This window comes from Mangifera indica, unplaced genomic scaffold (genome assembly GCF_011075055.1).
Source record: "Mangifera indica cultivar Alphonso unplaced genomic scaffold, CATAS_Mindica_2.1 Un_0009, whole genome shotgun sequence".
Classification (NCBI taxonomy): domain Eukaryota; kingdom Viridiplantae; phylum Streptophyta; class Magnoliopsida; order Sapindales; family Anacardiaceae; genus Mangifera; species Mangifera indica.
The window spans coordinates 429,674-448,277 of record NW_025401101.1 but is presented as its reverse complement, the minus strand read 5'-3'; the positions used below and the strand labels follow the sequence as shown (position 1 = coordinate 448,277).

The 18,604-nt window shown below is 30.9% G+C and overlaps 1 protein-coding gene across 1 annotated transcript; it reads left to right on the top strand.

Moving 5' to 3' along the window:
* The first annotated feature begins 14,786 nt into the window (after positions 1–14,786).
* LOC123205593 (protein transport protein SEC13 homolog B-like) lies at positions 14,787–18,124 on the top strand. Its single transcript, XM_044622583.1, has 2 exons — positions 14,787–14,941; positions 16,772–18,124. The coding sequence occupies exon 2, from the start codon at positions 16,856–16,858 to the stop codon at positions 17,765–17,767; it is 912 nt and encodes a 303-aa protein (XP_044478518.1). The 5' UTR covers positions 14,787–14,941; positions 16,772–16,855; the 3' UTR covers positions 17,768–18,124.
* The last annotated feature ends 480 nt before the right edge of the window (positions 18,125–18,604 follow it).

Genomic DNA, 18,604 nt, shown 5'->3' with positions numbered 1-18,604 from the left:
AAAATGGAAAGGGAAAAGCAAAAGGAAAAAAGGATTGTAAGATTGGCATTCAATCCTAATAAAATTAAAAAAAAAAAAATCCTATAGTAAAATAAATGGAACAATTACAGAAAAGTATAAAGATTTGAAAAAAATCAATTTAAAAAAATAATAAATTAAAAGAATATAACATTAATAATCTTGTATGTTGCGTGCATATTGTTACAATCCGCTTGTTTTGAACATGTCATAGGATGTCCCAACAGAGTAAACACACACAGCCCAGGTGTTTCTATCCTGAAAAAATTCATTATGGATAAAAAAAAAATAATAACTGATATTATTCACATATTCGAATTGATACAGTAGCTAACATATATAAAAATAATAATTCCTAACTAATTCCTTATATACAAGGCTAAATAGGTGACCACCTTCCTAAAACTATGTTACAATAAAAAAAGGAAAATACATTATTGATTTATAAAATTAATCTTATCTCTCAATTTCAAAATATCTCATGGTCTGAATAAACAATTCAAAATATCTGTAATTGGTCTTAGTCATTAATCTAGAATATCCACACTTCAAGAGCCTTACTTAAGCCGATTATAACTGAAGTAAATCATGAAGTGCTAAAAGAGGATATTCACATGTTGGATGCCTCCCTCAAGCTGATGCTACCAATGGCTTGCAAAATGACTCAAAATTATTCATGTCTGAGTCCCTTCGTAAATATATAAGATAATTGTCGATGAGAAGACACATATGGAAGACTAAGTAACTTGCCTACACCTTTTCCTTGATGAAGTGACAATCCAAGCCAATGTTTTTAGTTCTTTTATGGAACATTGAATTGGATGTAATGTGCATAGTTGACTTATTATCACAAAACAAACTTATAGGTCGTGGAACTTCTATAAACAAATCTTTAAGGATAGAAGTTAACCACACAACTTCTTTGGTTGTTTTTGCCATAGCCTAGTATTCAGTTTTTGTAGATGATAATGATACTATGGGTTGTTTCTTGGATCATCAAGTCAAAGGAGCAATTCCAAGAAAAGTTACAAAGCCTACCATTGGTTTTCTAGTGGTTGAACATGTTATCCAATCTGCATCAGAGTATGCTCTTAAAACCATCTCATTGGCTTTAAGGTAAAAAATTCCCTTGATCTGGTGCCTTGCTAATGTAGCGAATCATCTGTTTTGGCATGTCGATGTAAGGTTGTCTTGGACTCTTCAAAAATTGACTTAGCAAATAGATTTCATTTGACAAATCAGATTGAGTCAATGTCAAGTACAAAAGTCTTCCAAATAGTCTTCTATAACTCCATGCATCTTTAAGCAACTCTCTAACATCTTCAGAAAGTCCATCTTGTTGAGGAATAGGTGTTTCTGCACATTTCACATTCTCCATCTTCAACAATTATATCCTTGACATATTTTTGCTAACTTAGGTGTATTCCCTTTTTGGTCCTCTTAACTTCTCGGCCAAGAAAATAACTCAATGGTCCTAAATCATTAATATGAAAACAACCTTGCAAATGATTCTTGAATTATGCACAATGTTCTTTGTTATCTCTAACAACAATTAAATCATCTACATACACAAATACCATAATCCTACTATGCTCTTTGGTCATGGTAAAAGGTGAATAATCTAAAATGCTTTGTTTGAAACCATAAGACAATGAAGCTTCAGAAAGCTTACCAAACTATTGCTTGGAGGCCTGTTTGAGTCCATATAAGGACTTTTGAAGTTTACAAACAACTCCCTTATCATTGATGCATCATCCTTGTGGCACTTTTATAAAAACTTGTTTATCTAAATTTCCATTAAGGAATGCATTGTTAACATCAAGTTGATACAATTCTCATCCTTTGATTGCAACCACTATAATAAGATACTTAACAGTTGCAAATTTTGCTACTAGAGTGGATGTTTCATTGTAATAGAGTCCTTTCACCTGACTTTACCCTCTTGTAACAAGTCTGACCTTATATCTTTCCACTCACTACAACAAAAAGAGTATTTGGTGGTTTTTTTTTTTTTTGTGATATTTGATAAAATACCACTAAATACCACTAGAAATCATGAGAAGTCAAAAAATTAATGACATATTGTGGCATTTTAAATAATTGACATTATAAAAATATTAAGTGGCATTTCTTTTAGGGAAATTAACTTAAATACCCATAAAAAAAAAACAAAAATACCCATCTTTATCAATACAAAGCAAAAATACTAAAGTTATGTGAATTGATGAAAACGTCCTTATATAAAGAAATAAAATGAATGCATGATTTCCTTGAAATCACTATTCAAATTCGGGTAAAATTTTCTTTTCTCATGGAGCTTCCACAAGGTGCATCAGATTGACTTTTCTCTAATGGTTTTTCTAGTTTTTCGATAATGAAAATGACAAAAGAGGTTAGTATATCGTCCCTTTTCATGTTTTAATCATTTTGGTATTAAAATTTTATCGATTGAATGAAGATTTTAGATGTTTTTAGTTAGAATTTTCAGTTTTGAACATTTGATTTTGTGGGTCAATTCTTGTTTTTTTTTTTGATAAATTGATTGAGGGATATTGTGTTAAAGTAAGTGTAGATTTGTTTTTCGTTGAAATACTACTTAGAAAAATGAAATTTTGGTCGGAAAATATGTATTTTAAGGGTTAGTGCTCCACCTCAGGGAATTTTGAGGTCCACGAGGTGGATAATCTTCCCCTTGGGTGGAGCGAGGTCTTAGGTAATCTCAAAGGGAAGAGGGAAATTCCAATTTCCTAAAAAATAACCATTTTGAGAAACCTTGGAAAAGTTCATAGGATAGGGAAAAATTTTTAAATTTTAAACAGTAAAACTTAGAGAACTCAGGGGAGGGGGAAAATTATAAGTTTTTAAACAGTATTAATATTTAAGGAGACAAATCACGATTTCAAGGGCAAATTAATATTTTTTCTATTCTATGGTTTTTTCATGTGTAGTTTTCAAATTTTATATCATCTTTTTGTTTTAGGGTATTTTGACATGTAATTTTTAAATTTTAAGTCAATTTTTTCAATTTTTCCCAATCTAGAGTTTTTTAACGTATAGTTTTCAAATTTTAAGTTTGATTTTTTGTTTTTCCTATTCTAAAGTTTTTTAGCATGTAGTTTTCAAATTTTAGGTTCATTTTTAAAATTTTTTCCATTATAAAGGTTTTTTGATATGTAGTTTTTGAATTTTAAGTATTGTAAAAATTTTTCCTATTCCAAGGGTTTGTTTATGTGTAGTTTTTTAATTTCAAATTTGTTTTTTCAATTTTTTCCATTCCAAGGGTTTTTTGACATGTAGGATTCAAATTTGAGGTTTATTTTTTTTCAAATTATTATATAAATTGATAGATTATAGATATGCATTTCATATTGATTTCAAATTTTATGTCTGTATTTCTGAAATTCTTATCAAATTTGTTGTGATAATAATTTTTTTTTACTAAAAGTTTTCCAAAAAATAAAACATAAGGACCCAAGGGGAGAATTAAGAATCCTTAACATGGCGTGACATTTCTAGGTATAGGTGACATTGCACGTGCAACAAAATACTATATATCCAAGATAAAATTCACATTGACACAACAACAGTTGGGCATTTCCTTCACTTTCGAGACACGAGATTCAGTGGAGTGTTGGTACACTCTTTCTTGTTACCACAGTTGTATCGAGGTGATTTGAGAAATCAGCTTTGGTTATAGATTAATGAGGTTAGCATGAGGTTCAACCTATTCGAGTTTACACTTATTACTAGGTAACACTTCAGTTAGTCTACTGGGATAGGGATATATATTTCATAAGGTGTCAGAGATAGGATTCATAACACCATTTCCAAAGAAGTCAGAAGGTGAAATACAAAGATTTGGAGTGAGTTTTTGCAACGAGGTCATGGGGGGATGATGATATCAATGCAGTTGAATTGACCCTTTTGTATTGTCGTCATATAGTGTTACTAGAGAACAACAAACCAAAAAAGGTATCTTTGGAGTATCTCCAATTGATTGATCACTTAGACGGATTCAATTCTTACCTGTGAGATGTACAGGTATGGGATATGACCTACTAATCCATGTGTCAAATGACTGAAAAGATATGCTGTAGTTAGATAAAAGATTTGCATAATACAATATCTACAAGTTTTCAATCGCATTCCAAGTAAGTGTATAATTATGACTAATTTTTATTGATTGCTAGAAAAAAAATATTAATTACGGTTATCATTGATGGAATTTAAACATTGATGTTGACATTGCAGTTTTGGATATATGAGATAATAGACACCCTATATAATTGGGTGGATTTAGTTGATGTTGAGGTGTTTCCAAACATGTGTAGGTAGCAGACGAGAGAAATCCCTAGATGAAGCCATTTGAGAATTATATTCTTCGGTGATAAAGTCTCTAATTGTTAATTGATTAGTTGACTGATTAATTAATTAATTCAAAAATATTTATTCATATATTAATAAGAGAATTTGTAGTTATTTAGTTCATATGTTTGTCTATTATATGATTGTGCGAATAACATACTTTTAGAATAGTAAAACTATGACAAAAGGATTAAACGACTGATCATGTAAGCCCTATGCACACAATAAGAGGTTATTCTAGAAATATCCATAATCTTGACATTACAATAACCAAGTGCATATATAATGTTGACGGGATTATCATAATGTTAAGCGACCTCACCAAAAGGCGGCAAAAATTCTCATGTGTCAAAGCTAGTTGTTGATGGCATGTGTAACACATGGGTGCACATTGTATACATGTTCTTTAGACTAACCCTACTAGAAGATATTTATATGGATAGTTGCTCCAATGTCTATGGAACAAATCTTCTAAACACCATGAGTGCATATGATCTTTTAACTTAAGGTTGTTAGACCGTCTTGTGTAAGGATTTGTATAGTGTGACACTATCCAACATATTGTTGTAATAATGGTATCATAAAAGTATTGACTGACCATATCATAAGATGCATGAAGGCTATATTGATCAATAAAGAATTCGTCACTCTTGAGCACAAGTAAAGATATCTCATATGCGAATGCTGAAAGACAATCATGACTACTTAAATGTGAGGCCACAAAAGGATAAGATTGTAATCTAATCCATATAAGTCATTAATATATATCAGCTTATATCAAGGAACTACTGAGATAATAGACTTCTATGTCTCAGTCTCGAGAGATATCGGTTAAGGAAATGATGGAATTGTACATAACTGTGATATTGTAAAAGCTTATAGAGATATTCGCTGACACTTTATCATCTGGGTAACTATGACGCTTTGCTAAAAACCAATCTTGGTCTGTATTTGGAATTGATATGAATTTAAATACTACTAGTTTAATAAAGAGCTTATAGGTCACACGTATTAAAGGGTTAATACAAACCAAGAGACAATCGTTTGACAATAATCTATAATCATGGAAAGAGAGAAACGTATAGATGTGTTTTGACTGGAATCATTTCGTGTGTACGATGCTATGTGGCATCGTGCAAATACATTGCATGGTTTCGGTTGGACCCACTTAGGAGTCCAACTAAGTAAGGTTAAATGATGGATGCGAGTCAATTAGATGAGTTAACTCATAGGTAATGTGTTTTAATTAAATTAGGATTCTTCAGAGTCTTTGTTTGATAGAAAGTTTAGGTTAAGTTGGAATCCTAATTTCATTAGGATTCTTATACATTAAAACTTTCAATAAATTAAATTTCTTAATTTAATAATAACTCTTGGACACCTTATCACTTAATTAGTTAGAATCTTAACTAACTTAGGATTCATGTACACCTTATAAATAAAAGTGTTTAGTTTGAGTGAAAATTTTTTTTACAATAAGCCAACACATACATCCCAAACACATATCTTCACACCTAGAACCTTTCTGATGCAAGCTTCCATTGTCGTGACCTTCCTCTCACTTTGTCGTGATCCAATTCCCAAGATCTAAACAACAGAAGCCTTAGTAACCTTCTTTTTGGATCATCTCCCATTCGTGCTCTATGGGGATACCAAGGCGCTGCCTCAAGAAAGTTGGATAATGATCTTTACATAGTCATGTGAAGTCTTGAAAGGGCCAACAACGTAGATATAATTTCTAAACACCTTATGTGTGTTTAACATATTCATAAATCTATGAATTAAAACTGGTATCCTAAATGGGTTTTAGGATCTTTGATAATTTTTAAAAAATTTTAATTCCATTGTGCTATTGATTAACAGTGTACTAAAACCTTATAGTTTAGATATAATAGTGATGATTTATATGACATGTTTGATTTAATATGCAATTGTGATGAGCCATATGATTGTCTATCATCTTGATTGTATGGAATTGATGAAATTAGAGTTTATATGCATATGAACAGTAATATGTGCATATGTTCTTGCATGTGTGTGATGGATTTTAGTGGATCAAGTGTGGAAGAGACTGTTTGATTTATGCATATACATCCAAGAATCTTATCAACATGATTGTGGTATGAATATTATGCATTTTGGCTTGAACCGTAATAATGCCCAGAAGTGATCGTATATAGGTTGTAATGCATGTTTTCCGATGTATATACTTGTTTAGGGTTCTTTAAAGATATGGTCGGAATTGGTTGCTATGGTTATAGTGCTCATGTACATTTATGTAATGTAGAAACCCTTAGGATGTAATTTCTATATTATGCCACATGATTATGTATGGTCTCATACACGCCTATGTGTCATTCTAAGAATTTTGAAAGTTTGAGAATCTTATGTTTATTTTGAGAAAAGATATGCATGGTTATGTGGTACAGGACATATGTGGTGTATGGATTCTCAGAAGTGGACGACGTGTAGTAAAAGACATGTGGCAAGTACATGTGGACCTATGTGCATGAGGTGTCCAAGTTAACTCCCCATGTGCATTTGTTTTATGCACAATCATGTGTTAAGTGTCATATGCCTATGTATATAGGTTATAAGGCACACGAGTGTGGATGGAAAAGCACACGATTGTGTACCCCTAATCAAAGGAAAAAGACAATCATACCCTTAGGTTATGTGCACAGAAAGGGAAAGTTAAACAAGAAGAATAATGAGCCATCAAAAGATAAGGAATTCAAGAAAGGCATAGATTAAGTGTTCAACTATGTGGACGATAACACAAGCTTGGAAATAGTTGAATCCTAGTTAAAAGTTAGTAACCTTAGAGCTAGTGTCACAGATTTAGATACTTACCAACTATGTGTGTAAGTGAAGATAATTGTGAAAGTGATAGGGTCAAATACCCATGAGACGCATCATACACGTGGCACTAAGATGCATAGCCACCCATTTTAATTCAGGTGTGCATGGTAAAGATATGAATTTAGATATTCTTCACATAATCAGTAGGATACACCACATATATACCTAAGATAAGGGTCATCTCAAGATGGTTAGTCAGTAATTTCAATCAACTTATATAATAAGAAAAAAAGCTGTTATCAGAGATTTTTTCGTATGATCAGGGTATTTCAGTTAGTTAGCTCGATAGGCTGTTTGACATATAAGCAAGGCACAACCGTAGCTTTCACCAGGGCATCATATGTGTTGATTTCAATTTAAGTCTTTACAACTTCCATAGATGATCCATATCAGGGCATTAAAGTCCTATAGTGTGACCATATTCAATTTACAGATGGAATGCAAATTTTAACATTAGTTTATTCATATTAGTTTTGGGTGCCAAGAGGTCACCACTTATTAAGTTTTACTCATGTGTTTCCTTTCATATGTTTTACAGGTAAATGTGAGTAGCATGGTGGACAGGGGATCCAATGGATAGTTGTGTGAGGAAAATGAGCAATTATGTTATTTCAATTTAGTTTCCAGATTATCAATCTATTTTATTAACATTCCAAACACAACCGTTATTTATACTTTATGCATTTATTTCATATAGGGATTTCCCATATACTTATTATTATTTTATGAACTTTTATTAATGAAGTATTTATTTTTTCATCTCTCACCTTTTTGCATGTTTTATAATTATGATCATACATTAAAGTTTTCAAATAGTTTAGTTGTGCATATATCTTTTGGTATATTCCCATCAAGGGTATAAATCTGGAAATGAGTGTTACATTATCTCTTTCATAAACATTAGAATTATTAACAAACAGTCCACTCCTCTAGGTTTGATTCAAGTCCTATATGCATCTAATCTATAAGCTCATTATCAAAGTAGTAGTGTTTCGATTCAAAGTGAATCTAGACATAGACTAAGATTAACCTATAGCAAAACATCATGACCACCTGGGTAACAAAGTGTCAATAAATATCTCTTAAGCTTTTACAACATATAATTATATGCAATTCAATCTTTTCATTAACTAATATCTCTCAAGATTGAGACATAAGAATATTTATATCTTAGTGATTCCTTGGTATGAACTGATACACATCAATGACTAACACAAATTAGGCTACAATCTTATCCTACTATGGCCACAAATTCAAGTTGTCATAAATGTCATTTAGTATTCTCATGTGAAATATCTTTCCTTATGCTCAAGAGTGAAGAATCTTTTATTGATCAACTATATCCATCATATATCTCACAATATGATCAATTACTACCTTTATAGTTACCCAATTACGATAGCATATTAGATATCATCAAACCATACTGACCCTTACATAAGACGGTCTAGCAACCTCAAGTCAAAGGATTACAAATACCCACAGTGTTTAAAGGATTTATTCCATAGACATTAGAGTAACCATCCATATGGATATTCTCTGGTCATGTCAGTTTGATGAATATGTCTATAATATGCACTCATGTGTTATACTAAACTATCTGTAACAACTTTGACATGTGAAAATTGTCATCGTTTTTGGTGGGGTTGCTCAATGCTATTATAATCTCATCATCATTACATGTGCCCTTGTTCATTATAATGTCAAGATTACGAACATTTTTAGAATGACCACTAAAAGTGTACATAGGATTCCCACGATTAATCATCTAATTCCCTCGTCATAGTTCTATCATTCTAAAGACATTATTTTTATGATAAAAAAAAAATAGAAAACATATTAATTGAATAACAATAAATCCTTTATTAATTATTAATATATAACTACATCTATAAATGTCAAACTCGATTGACTCTAGGGCACTTACCCTAATAGACATGATGAATGAGGTTAAGATCTAATTATCCAAAACCTTTTCAATAAAAGATTTAGGAAATATTACAAATGCCCTTGGAATTCGTATCTATAAAGATAAAACAAAAGAGATCATCAGATTATCTTAGAAATTGTACATAAAAATTTCTTAAAGAGGTTTGGCATGGAAAATTCAAAAAGAGGATTTTTGCACTTTTCTAAAGACATGGGTCCAAAAAGCAATGAAGAGTGATAACGGATGCATAATTTGCCTTATGCTTTAGTTGTAGGTGTTATGTATGCAATGTTATATACAAGCCTTGATACAACTTATACAACAAGTGTTACAAGCATATATTAGGGCAATCTAGGGAAAAACATTGGTTAACTGTAAAATCAATCCTTAAGTATTTAAGAAGAACTAAAGATCTAATTCTAAGTTATGGATGTTTGTAATTAAACATGTAAGGATACTTAGATTCTAATTTTCAATTAGACCTTGATGATAAAAAGTCTACATCAAAGTTCATTTTTATATGTAATAGAGGTGCAGTTAGTTAAAAGAGTTCCAAACAGTCAGCCAGAACTTACTCCGCTATAGAGGTTGAAGATATTGCTGCTTTAAACGTGGCAAAAGAAGCTATATGGATACGCAAGTTTGTATATGAACTTAGTATAGTTTCAAACATGGCTTATTCGATAACCCAATATCCTGTGAAAATACTAATGTTATTGCATAGGCAAAGGAATCAAGGGTGCATTAAAATTCATTGGAACTAGAGAGATATTGATACAAAATACACTGACAACAGAGAATTTTGCTAACACACTGACTAAAGCGATGACATTGAAGCAGCTGGACTATTATCTCAAGAAGATGGTTATGAGATAAAATAATGAATGAATTTAGTGCAAGTAGGAGTTTAGTTATTGTATGCCTTAGAAACCATTCGTGTTATCAGTTTTAAGGCATTTCATCTTGTATATTAGTAATTATGATCTATTAATAAAAGAAAACGTTCTTTTATTTATATACATAAACTACTTCTTTTATTTGATTTAATATAAAATATGTATATGAACTGTCTAGATAATTCACTTAATAAGTAAAATTGAATTATTGAATTGTTTACTACGGAGAGATAATAGTTGGACAATAATATCATATAGTAGACTACTCAATGTCTTCGTTGAATATCATGAGATGATATTAGTATGAGTGACGATGATGGTTATGTTATTAGAGCATTGGTATGAATTAACAGTTAGTGAACCATTTTTCAAATATAACTAATAATGATAAGTCACATAGTCATTGAAACATATTCAATAACTCATCGTATGATTGTATTAGTGTACGAAGTAATCCTTTAACCTAAGATATTATGGTCGGATCTGATACAGATATGTGTGGTTCATATGATGTATAAATATAGGGATAGTCATATTCTGTATAAAAGGCCATGTTGGTCATACGTTATTTATATGTAGAGACAAATGGTAATCAAGAAGGGATCCATTGACTCGGATTTATTGGATTTAGAGTATCCATTGACTTGGCATTAATCTAGTTTCGAGTTCCTAAATGAATGTCGATAAATATTGAAAACCAAAATCTCTTACCATAATATAATATAAGTCATAAAAAGAATTTTTATGATTACATGTTCCAAATATATCAATTGATGATTCTTAAAGTATCGAGATTAGGATTTTGACGAATCATCCCAAACTCGATTAGGATTGGATAACAGAAGGATCTTACCTGCACGGAATGTATGATTAAAGGAATTGGTTTAATGGAGTGTTTCTTCATCATGGTTTAAGGACTATGACATATTGTTAAATATTTACTATAGTCGTTTAGTTTAAGGACATGGTTTTCGGATTGTCAGAAAAGGGTTCATAGCTATGTCACGGTGAATGTAAAGGTTCATACCAGTAAACCAAACATTTTAAAGAGAAATGATTGATTATCCAGGAATGATTAACACATTCTGAAGGATAATAAAGATAACATCATATAAAGTTATTATATAGGTATAAAAATAACGCTTTAAAAGTTAAAATGTTTGTGAGATACATTAAAGTGGCTACTATATATATGTGATATACATGCACAGTCATTGTTGAAATTGAGATTTTGCAAGGACCATGCAACAATTATTAAATTGCTAACTAAACCACTAATAAAAATATATGCATTTTAGTTCATTCCATGTATTAGATATTCATTTGAATTAAAATCACTTATCTCTCTAAAAACTTTCTCTCCTCTTTCTTTCTAAGCATTTGACCAAGGTGTTTTTTGCTTGGTTCAGTGGATTTCTTTAGAGGCTTGACAAGTGTAAAGCTATCCTTCATCATCTTTCATCAAATATTCAATCTTGGAGTAAGTAAAAATCTAACATGCTTGTATTCATTGCTTTTTGTGTATATGTTACATGAGTGTGAAACTATCCTTTAAAGCTAGCAATTTTCAATACGATTCATTTATCAGACACAACACAATACGAAAAATATTGGATTAAGGTTGAGTTTTTTAACACAAAATTTATTTTGGATCAACCTAACACAACTTGAAATTAAATCGGATAGTATTAAGATTTATACGAAAGTAACCTGACACGATATGACACAAATTGACGAGAATATTTTAAGAAAATGTTACTTTCATAGAATTTATTAAGAATAAATTATTGAAATATTGAAAAACAATATCAACAACAGTTGAAATTTTTATAGATTGTATATAGTTGTATATTTATATAATTATAGTTACTCATATTATTATTTATTTTTATTTAAATGGTTTATTGTATTATTAAGTAATAAGAATTTAATTTTGTTAGTTAGATTATAGACCTATTTTAAAGATTTTACTCATATTATAATTATATATTGTATCTTTATAGTAAGAATTTGAAATATTTACAGATTTTATATAGTTGTATCTTTATATAATTATTATTTTTTATTTTTATTTAAATATTTTATCTTATTATTAAATAATAAGAAATTGATTTAGTTAGTCAAATCATTGACGTGTTTTAAAAGTTTTATTATGTAAATTTTTTAGATCACTTGTCAATAAAACAAAATGTTATATTATGTGTTTTATTAATAATAGTTGGAATAATTTTATGAAGAAATTAATACGATAAAAACACTTTTAAGAGTGAAAATAAGAGATAATTTCAAGTCAATTTGAGTCGGATCAAGTTATTTCTTATATTAAAGGGTTGGCTTACCATTAAAAAACTTTAACACGATTTTAAATTAGGTCGAGTTAGAGTTGAAGGTCTCTTATATGAAACCTAAACTAACACGATACGAATATGATCTGATGACATAAATTGCCAGGTTTACTATCCTTCATCATTCTTTATCAAATATTTAAATTTGGAGTAGATAAAAATCTAACATACTTGTATTCATTGATTCTTGTACATATGTTACATGCATGTTGGTTCTTGTGTATATGTTACCAAATTCTTTCAATCTTTTTATTGAAATTCTATTAAAATGAAAAAGAAAATATAAATTGATATATATATGTATATACGTGCACTCGAATAATGAATCAAGAATGAATGCATTATAATTCTATTGTTTACTTATATGATTAAACGTTGACATAATTAAATCCACTATGGACAAAAGTATCCTCGCTATAAAAATATTCTATATAAATTAAAAATTATTATTAATTTTTATATAAAAGTTGAAAACACTAATTATCCAAATATTAATAAAAATTAATTACATAAATAGAAATAAATTTAATTCAAAATTTTAAATTTATTTATTTATTTATAGTTTAACTATAATAATATTTGGTCAATATCGATCGATGGTAATTAACATTAGTCTAATATGATCAACATCGATCAATAAACTGTTAACAGTGGTCAATAGTAAACAAAAAGTCAATCAATACCGGTCCACATATGCTTAAACATCGGGTAACACTAATTAAACATATATCAATAATTGGTCACGTCAATCAGCTATGATTGATGATGGTTAACTCTAGTTAATTGTTCAACTAACATCAATATCTACTAAATCTTAATTTATCAAATGACAAATGATTATTTTCCATCAAAGATTTGATAAAATAACATATTCTCAACTTTTAAGGTTGAAATTATTTTTCACCTATCTGTCAAAGTCTTTAGTTAGTTTTAATAATCAAAAGACATATATATATATAAAATTTTATCCAAATAGTATAATATGGACGTAAATAGCTATCATATTATCTTCAAGATTTGAAATATTACAATAAAACCTCACCTAGAAAAAACTTTGAACAATATTATAGGGTGTCAATGTCCTTTTCTAAAACTTACTTGGGGCAAAGAGAATTTTCCCTTTTTTAAAAGAAATTATCATATTCAGCTCATGTAGTTTGAAAGTATAATTACACTCATAATAGTTTGTAATATAATATTCACACCTCTAATTTATTATATTTTGTTTTATTTTAGGGAGTGTTACAATCATTTTTTAAACTATTATAAGATATATTAAAGATGAAAAATTTTAAAACACCCAAACTTTTTCGAATTCTTTTAAAACTCCTCAAATTTTTTTAACACCCCTCATATTTTCAAAAATTAATTTGTCTGTCAAATATTCAATTATACATTATTAACACATCACATTTATACAAGTACCTAGTGAATTTTTTAATTATTTTAATTGAAATTAATATACAATTAGGGATACAAAAACTATTCAATAAAATTTTGAGGGTAATGTGTTATTTAAATTAATTATTTTTTTATCTTTTCAATAATTTTATAAAACAATTTAAGAAAAAATTTTAACAAATATAATATACGTATGAGAAAATGATTTTTTAGAAATATATTATTTTATCAAATGTTGGATAGGTTATGGGTACTAGATTTGGGTAGTTTAAATTTAGAACTTAGGAAACAAAGTTTATTGAAATAATAAAAATATGTGTATACATTTTTAGTGTATAATTTAAATATATAGATAATATATTTTTATGTGATTAGATGGTTTTAAATTAAAGGGAAAGTAAAATTCAATCATATAATAATATATTATCTATATATTAAAATTATATACTAAAAATATATATATAATATTACTCTTACTGAAATAACAAGGAATTAATTTTGTTGTGGGTTCACCATATAGGATTTTTTAAATTATTTGCACCTCTCATACGAGAGAGTGATTTGGATTATTGTGTAGGTTAGAAACTTCAGGGCAAATTTAATTAATTCGTGTCATCATTTTTTCTCACAAAGCTTTTTCTTTATCAATAAGTATTTGTACAAAAAATGACTCTTGACAAAATTGTCGCCTGAGAATTCTGTGGATAAAATGGTTGCTCAAATTGGGAGATCTTTGAGACCTTACAATCACGAAGAACATTTGAGAATTAGGAGAAAGGTGAATAATAGAATCGAAGACATTATTATCTCTTGGAATTGAGACTAATTAGCAAGAAGAGAAAATCTACCTTGAATTCCAGAAGACTTTTATAAAAATGAATGAAAGGGCAAATTTGGAATTACAAGCAGTCAATTACGTTTTTGCCGTTAGTCAACGGGCTCAAGGGGAGAAAAGTGCAAATCTTCAAAATCTAAAGGACACGTCGACGTTTCACATAAATCGCTAACCCAAACTGGCCTCTCGAGGCCGCTTGCTTCTATATTCGGACGTGTATGCTCTTTTTGCTCTCATCCTTGATACGATACAGTTTCGCGAACACCTCTTGTTGATCGACTCTGATCCGGTACGCTACTAATAATGTTCTGTTCTCGTTTACTGTGAGTTTAAGTTCTCGCCGCCGTTAGATCTGGCGAAATATCAATATAATTCTGTCCTTTACGCGTGTTTTTGTTCAATTCTATAGTCGATCTGTATGTGTTTTGGGTTTTATTGCTTTTGTTGATTCAGAATCGGTGTTTTAATTTGTAGAGCTTTGTTGTTCTGTTACTTGAATTCTTATTTATAAGCTTTTATTTTAATTTTCTAGAAGGTTGCTTGAGCATTATAGTTGATAATTTTTGGATCTGCTGAAGCTTGTTTGTAATGAAGAGATTGCTTAAACTGTAGTTGAATTAAACAAACACTTATTTATGTTCCCTGTTTTTGAGGCATCTTGGAATTGTGTTTTTTCTAAGGTTTTTTTTCTTCAATTGTCGATTCGGTTAAGTTCAAGTTGTGGAAATTTCATTAAATTCAGATTGAATGTTGGTATGCTGATTTTATAGAAAAGAAAGATATTAGCGAATGATTTAGTTTTTTTTTTTTCATTGAGAGAAACTGGTTTAATCAAGGGAAGAATATTGGTGTTTTTGTTAGCTACTGCTTCTTTTAGATTTCCAGTAAATTCAAGGTTTTAGCCTCGATGAGATCAAGAAAGTTAGCATCTTGGCGATTTGTGGATAGCTTTTAAATTCCAGAGCAGGTTTTAGAAGGCTTTAGCTTGTATGAGCATGTTTTTGCAAAACATATTTCTTGCTTCGTTGCTTACAATTGCACTAGACTATGAAAGAAAGTAGCTGTTTACTAGCGAAACAAGTCTCTGTTGGTAACATTGGAACCTGTAGTCACTTAAATAGAATCCCAATCATGCTTGTGGAGATACTTGTTTTTAAATTGTAAAACATATCTCCATAACCACTTTGGTGGGAATTTAAAATGTTATTTTTTTTTTCACTAAGTTTCCTGCAACAAAGTAATTTTTTTTTTTGGCTAGCTAGACAGTCTTTCCACAATTCATTCCTTGCATAGTTTTTGTGACTTCTTTGCCACATTGATGGGGATTTATAATTGTGAGAGAAAATGCAAAGAGTATTTTGATATGACTGAATGTAAAGAGTAACTCTTCTTCCTTACTAGAGGCATGCCCATATAATCAATTAGTAGACTCTACAAATCATTAATGCTTGGATTGCCACCTAACATTGTACCAAAGTTACCAATATTAGTTACTGTCCCCAGGTTTTCATATTAAAAGAGTACAAAGGTACTACAGGGGTCATTCACCTAGCTGATAATCAACTCAAGAAGCTGATCCTACTATTATCTTTTCGTGAATATTGATGGCACTAATAGAACTTTTGGGCTTGGTGAACTTTTTGGCTTGGTGGTTTACAAAATATTTAACCATTTTGATACGATTAAAATCTTAGATTCATGTCCCAATTATAAGAAAATAGTTAATTGCAATTTTGGGACAGGTTTGTTGTTTTAAAACCCTTTACCAAATCTTAATCCATAGATTGTGCAACATGCCTACATTGAACATACAAAACCTGGGTAACAAATAAAAGAGAAAACAGATTGCTCTAATTGTTTTCTTTGAAATAATTTCTGCAATTAAAACTTTCCTCATATGAGCTACCTTGTGATGGATGTTAATTGTGGATCCTAAGTGATTTAGCCATATGTGTGCCATACTAAATCTCAAAATTCTCTTAACTGGTATCTTTTTGTCTCAAATATATGGTGTAATCGGATGTAGAAAAGATTTGAATAATGTGTGAGCAATTTGTACTCTATTTTTGGCATTCTAACTTAATGAATAATATTGATCCATGATGTTGAATTCATGTAGACAAATTGGAATTGAGAGGTAAGGTATAAGAAGCTACTACTGTAGGAGTTCAAGGGGTAATAAAAAGAAGAAATATCAGGAACGATGCCTGCTCAGAAGATTGAAACTGGTCATGAAGACAGTGTTCATGACGTAGCCATGGATTACTATGGAAAGCGTGTAGCCACAGCTTCATCAGACACCAGCATTAAGATACTTGGTTTGAGCAACAACTCTGGCTCTCAGCACCTTGCTACACTGAAAGGTCACAGAGGTCCTGTTTGGCAGGTTGCTTGGTCACATCCCAAATTTGGGTCAATTCTTGCTTCCTGTTCCTATGATGGCCAAGTGATAATCTGGAAGGAAGGCAATCCAAATGAGTGGATACAGGCTCATATATTCAATGATCATAAATCATCTGTGAACTCTATTGCTTGGGCACCTCATGAACTTGGTCTCTGCTTAGCTTGTGGATCTTCTGATGGTAACATCTCAGTTTTTGCTGCAAGGGCTGATGGTGGTTGGGACACTACCAGGATAGATCAAGCCCATCCAGTTGGAGTAACATCTGTTTCATGGGCCCCAGCAATGGCTCCTGGTGCTTTAGTCGGATCTGGATCACTGGAACCAGTTCAGAAACTGGCATCATGTGGTTGTGACAACACTGTAAAGGTTTGGAAGCTTTATAATGGAATTTGGAAGATGGATTGCTTCCCTGCCCTTCAGATGCACACTGATTGGGTGAGGAGTGTAGCATGGGCACCCAACCTGGGGCTTCCAAAATCCACAATCGCAAGTGCTTCACAGGATGGTACAGTAGTTATATGGACTTGTGCTCGGGAAGGAGACCAATGGGAGGGTAAGGTTTTGAAGGACTTTAAGACACCAGTTTGGAGTGTCTCATGGTCGCTGACTGGAAATTTACTGGCTGTAGCTGATGCCAACAACGTTACACTATGGAAGGAAGCAGTTGATGGAGAGTGGCAGCAAGTGAGTGTAGTTGAGCCACAGATTTAAGGTTTCTCTGCTTTTATCATTTTCAGTCATTGTATTGTCCTTTATCCGTTGTATTGTCCTTTATCCAAATCGAAGTTGAAACAAACTAAACTAGTGTGTTTTATAACTATATTTTTTGTATTGGTTTTGTGAGCACTTGAAGTGTATGGCTAGTCGCTATTTGCTTGCCAGATTTACAACCAAGGAAAGGTATTGTTCATGATTATGTGGATGTCTTGAATTAGGTTGAACTAGCCTCGTGTGATCAATTCATGTGTTCGTTTAGCTCGGATTTTGCCAGGGTTTACCCGGGAGGACAAAGAAGTGACAGATTGATATGTGAGGAGATTAATAAATTATTATTTTTATTATTATTTATTTACTTTTTGCAGCTTCTCGCTGGTGTTACAGGAAATTCGGTTTATGAATTTGTCAGGGAACAGGTTAATGTACACCCTTAATATATTGTATAACAGTAACGTTATTCCTTGTAGAGTTGGTAGTTTGTGTATATAAGTTTAGATTTTGTGTTAGATATTTTTAACTTTAATCTAACTCGAATTATAATTAGGGAGAAGGACTATTTCCCACCCAACTTTTGATGCATTTTCAAATTGGCACCCACGACAGATGAAAATCCAGTTTTCCCACCCGTGACCAAACTGTCTTCCAATTTTTCCGTTTGGGACAGGGGTAAAATCGTCATTTGCTATTTAAAACCTTAAAACTTTTAAATTTAACTATTTCCCCCCTCCAGGTTTTAAAAACTAATAACTAACCCATCCTCAAAGTTTAAAAAGTTTAGATTTCACCCCTGGGGTTTGCTCCTTCTCCGGCCACCATCGACGGCCGACGCAT

Excerpts from the sequence above, each read along its gene's own strand:
- LOC123205593 (XM_044622583.1), top strand. The coding sequence starts at position 16,856 with ATGCCTGCTCAGAAGATTGAAACTGGTCATGAAGACAGTGTTCATGAC.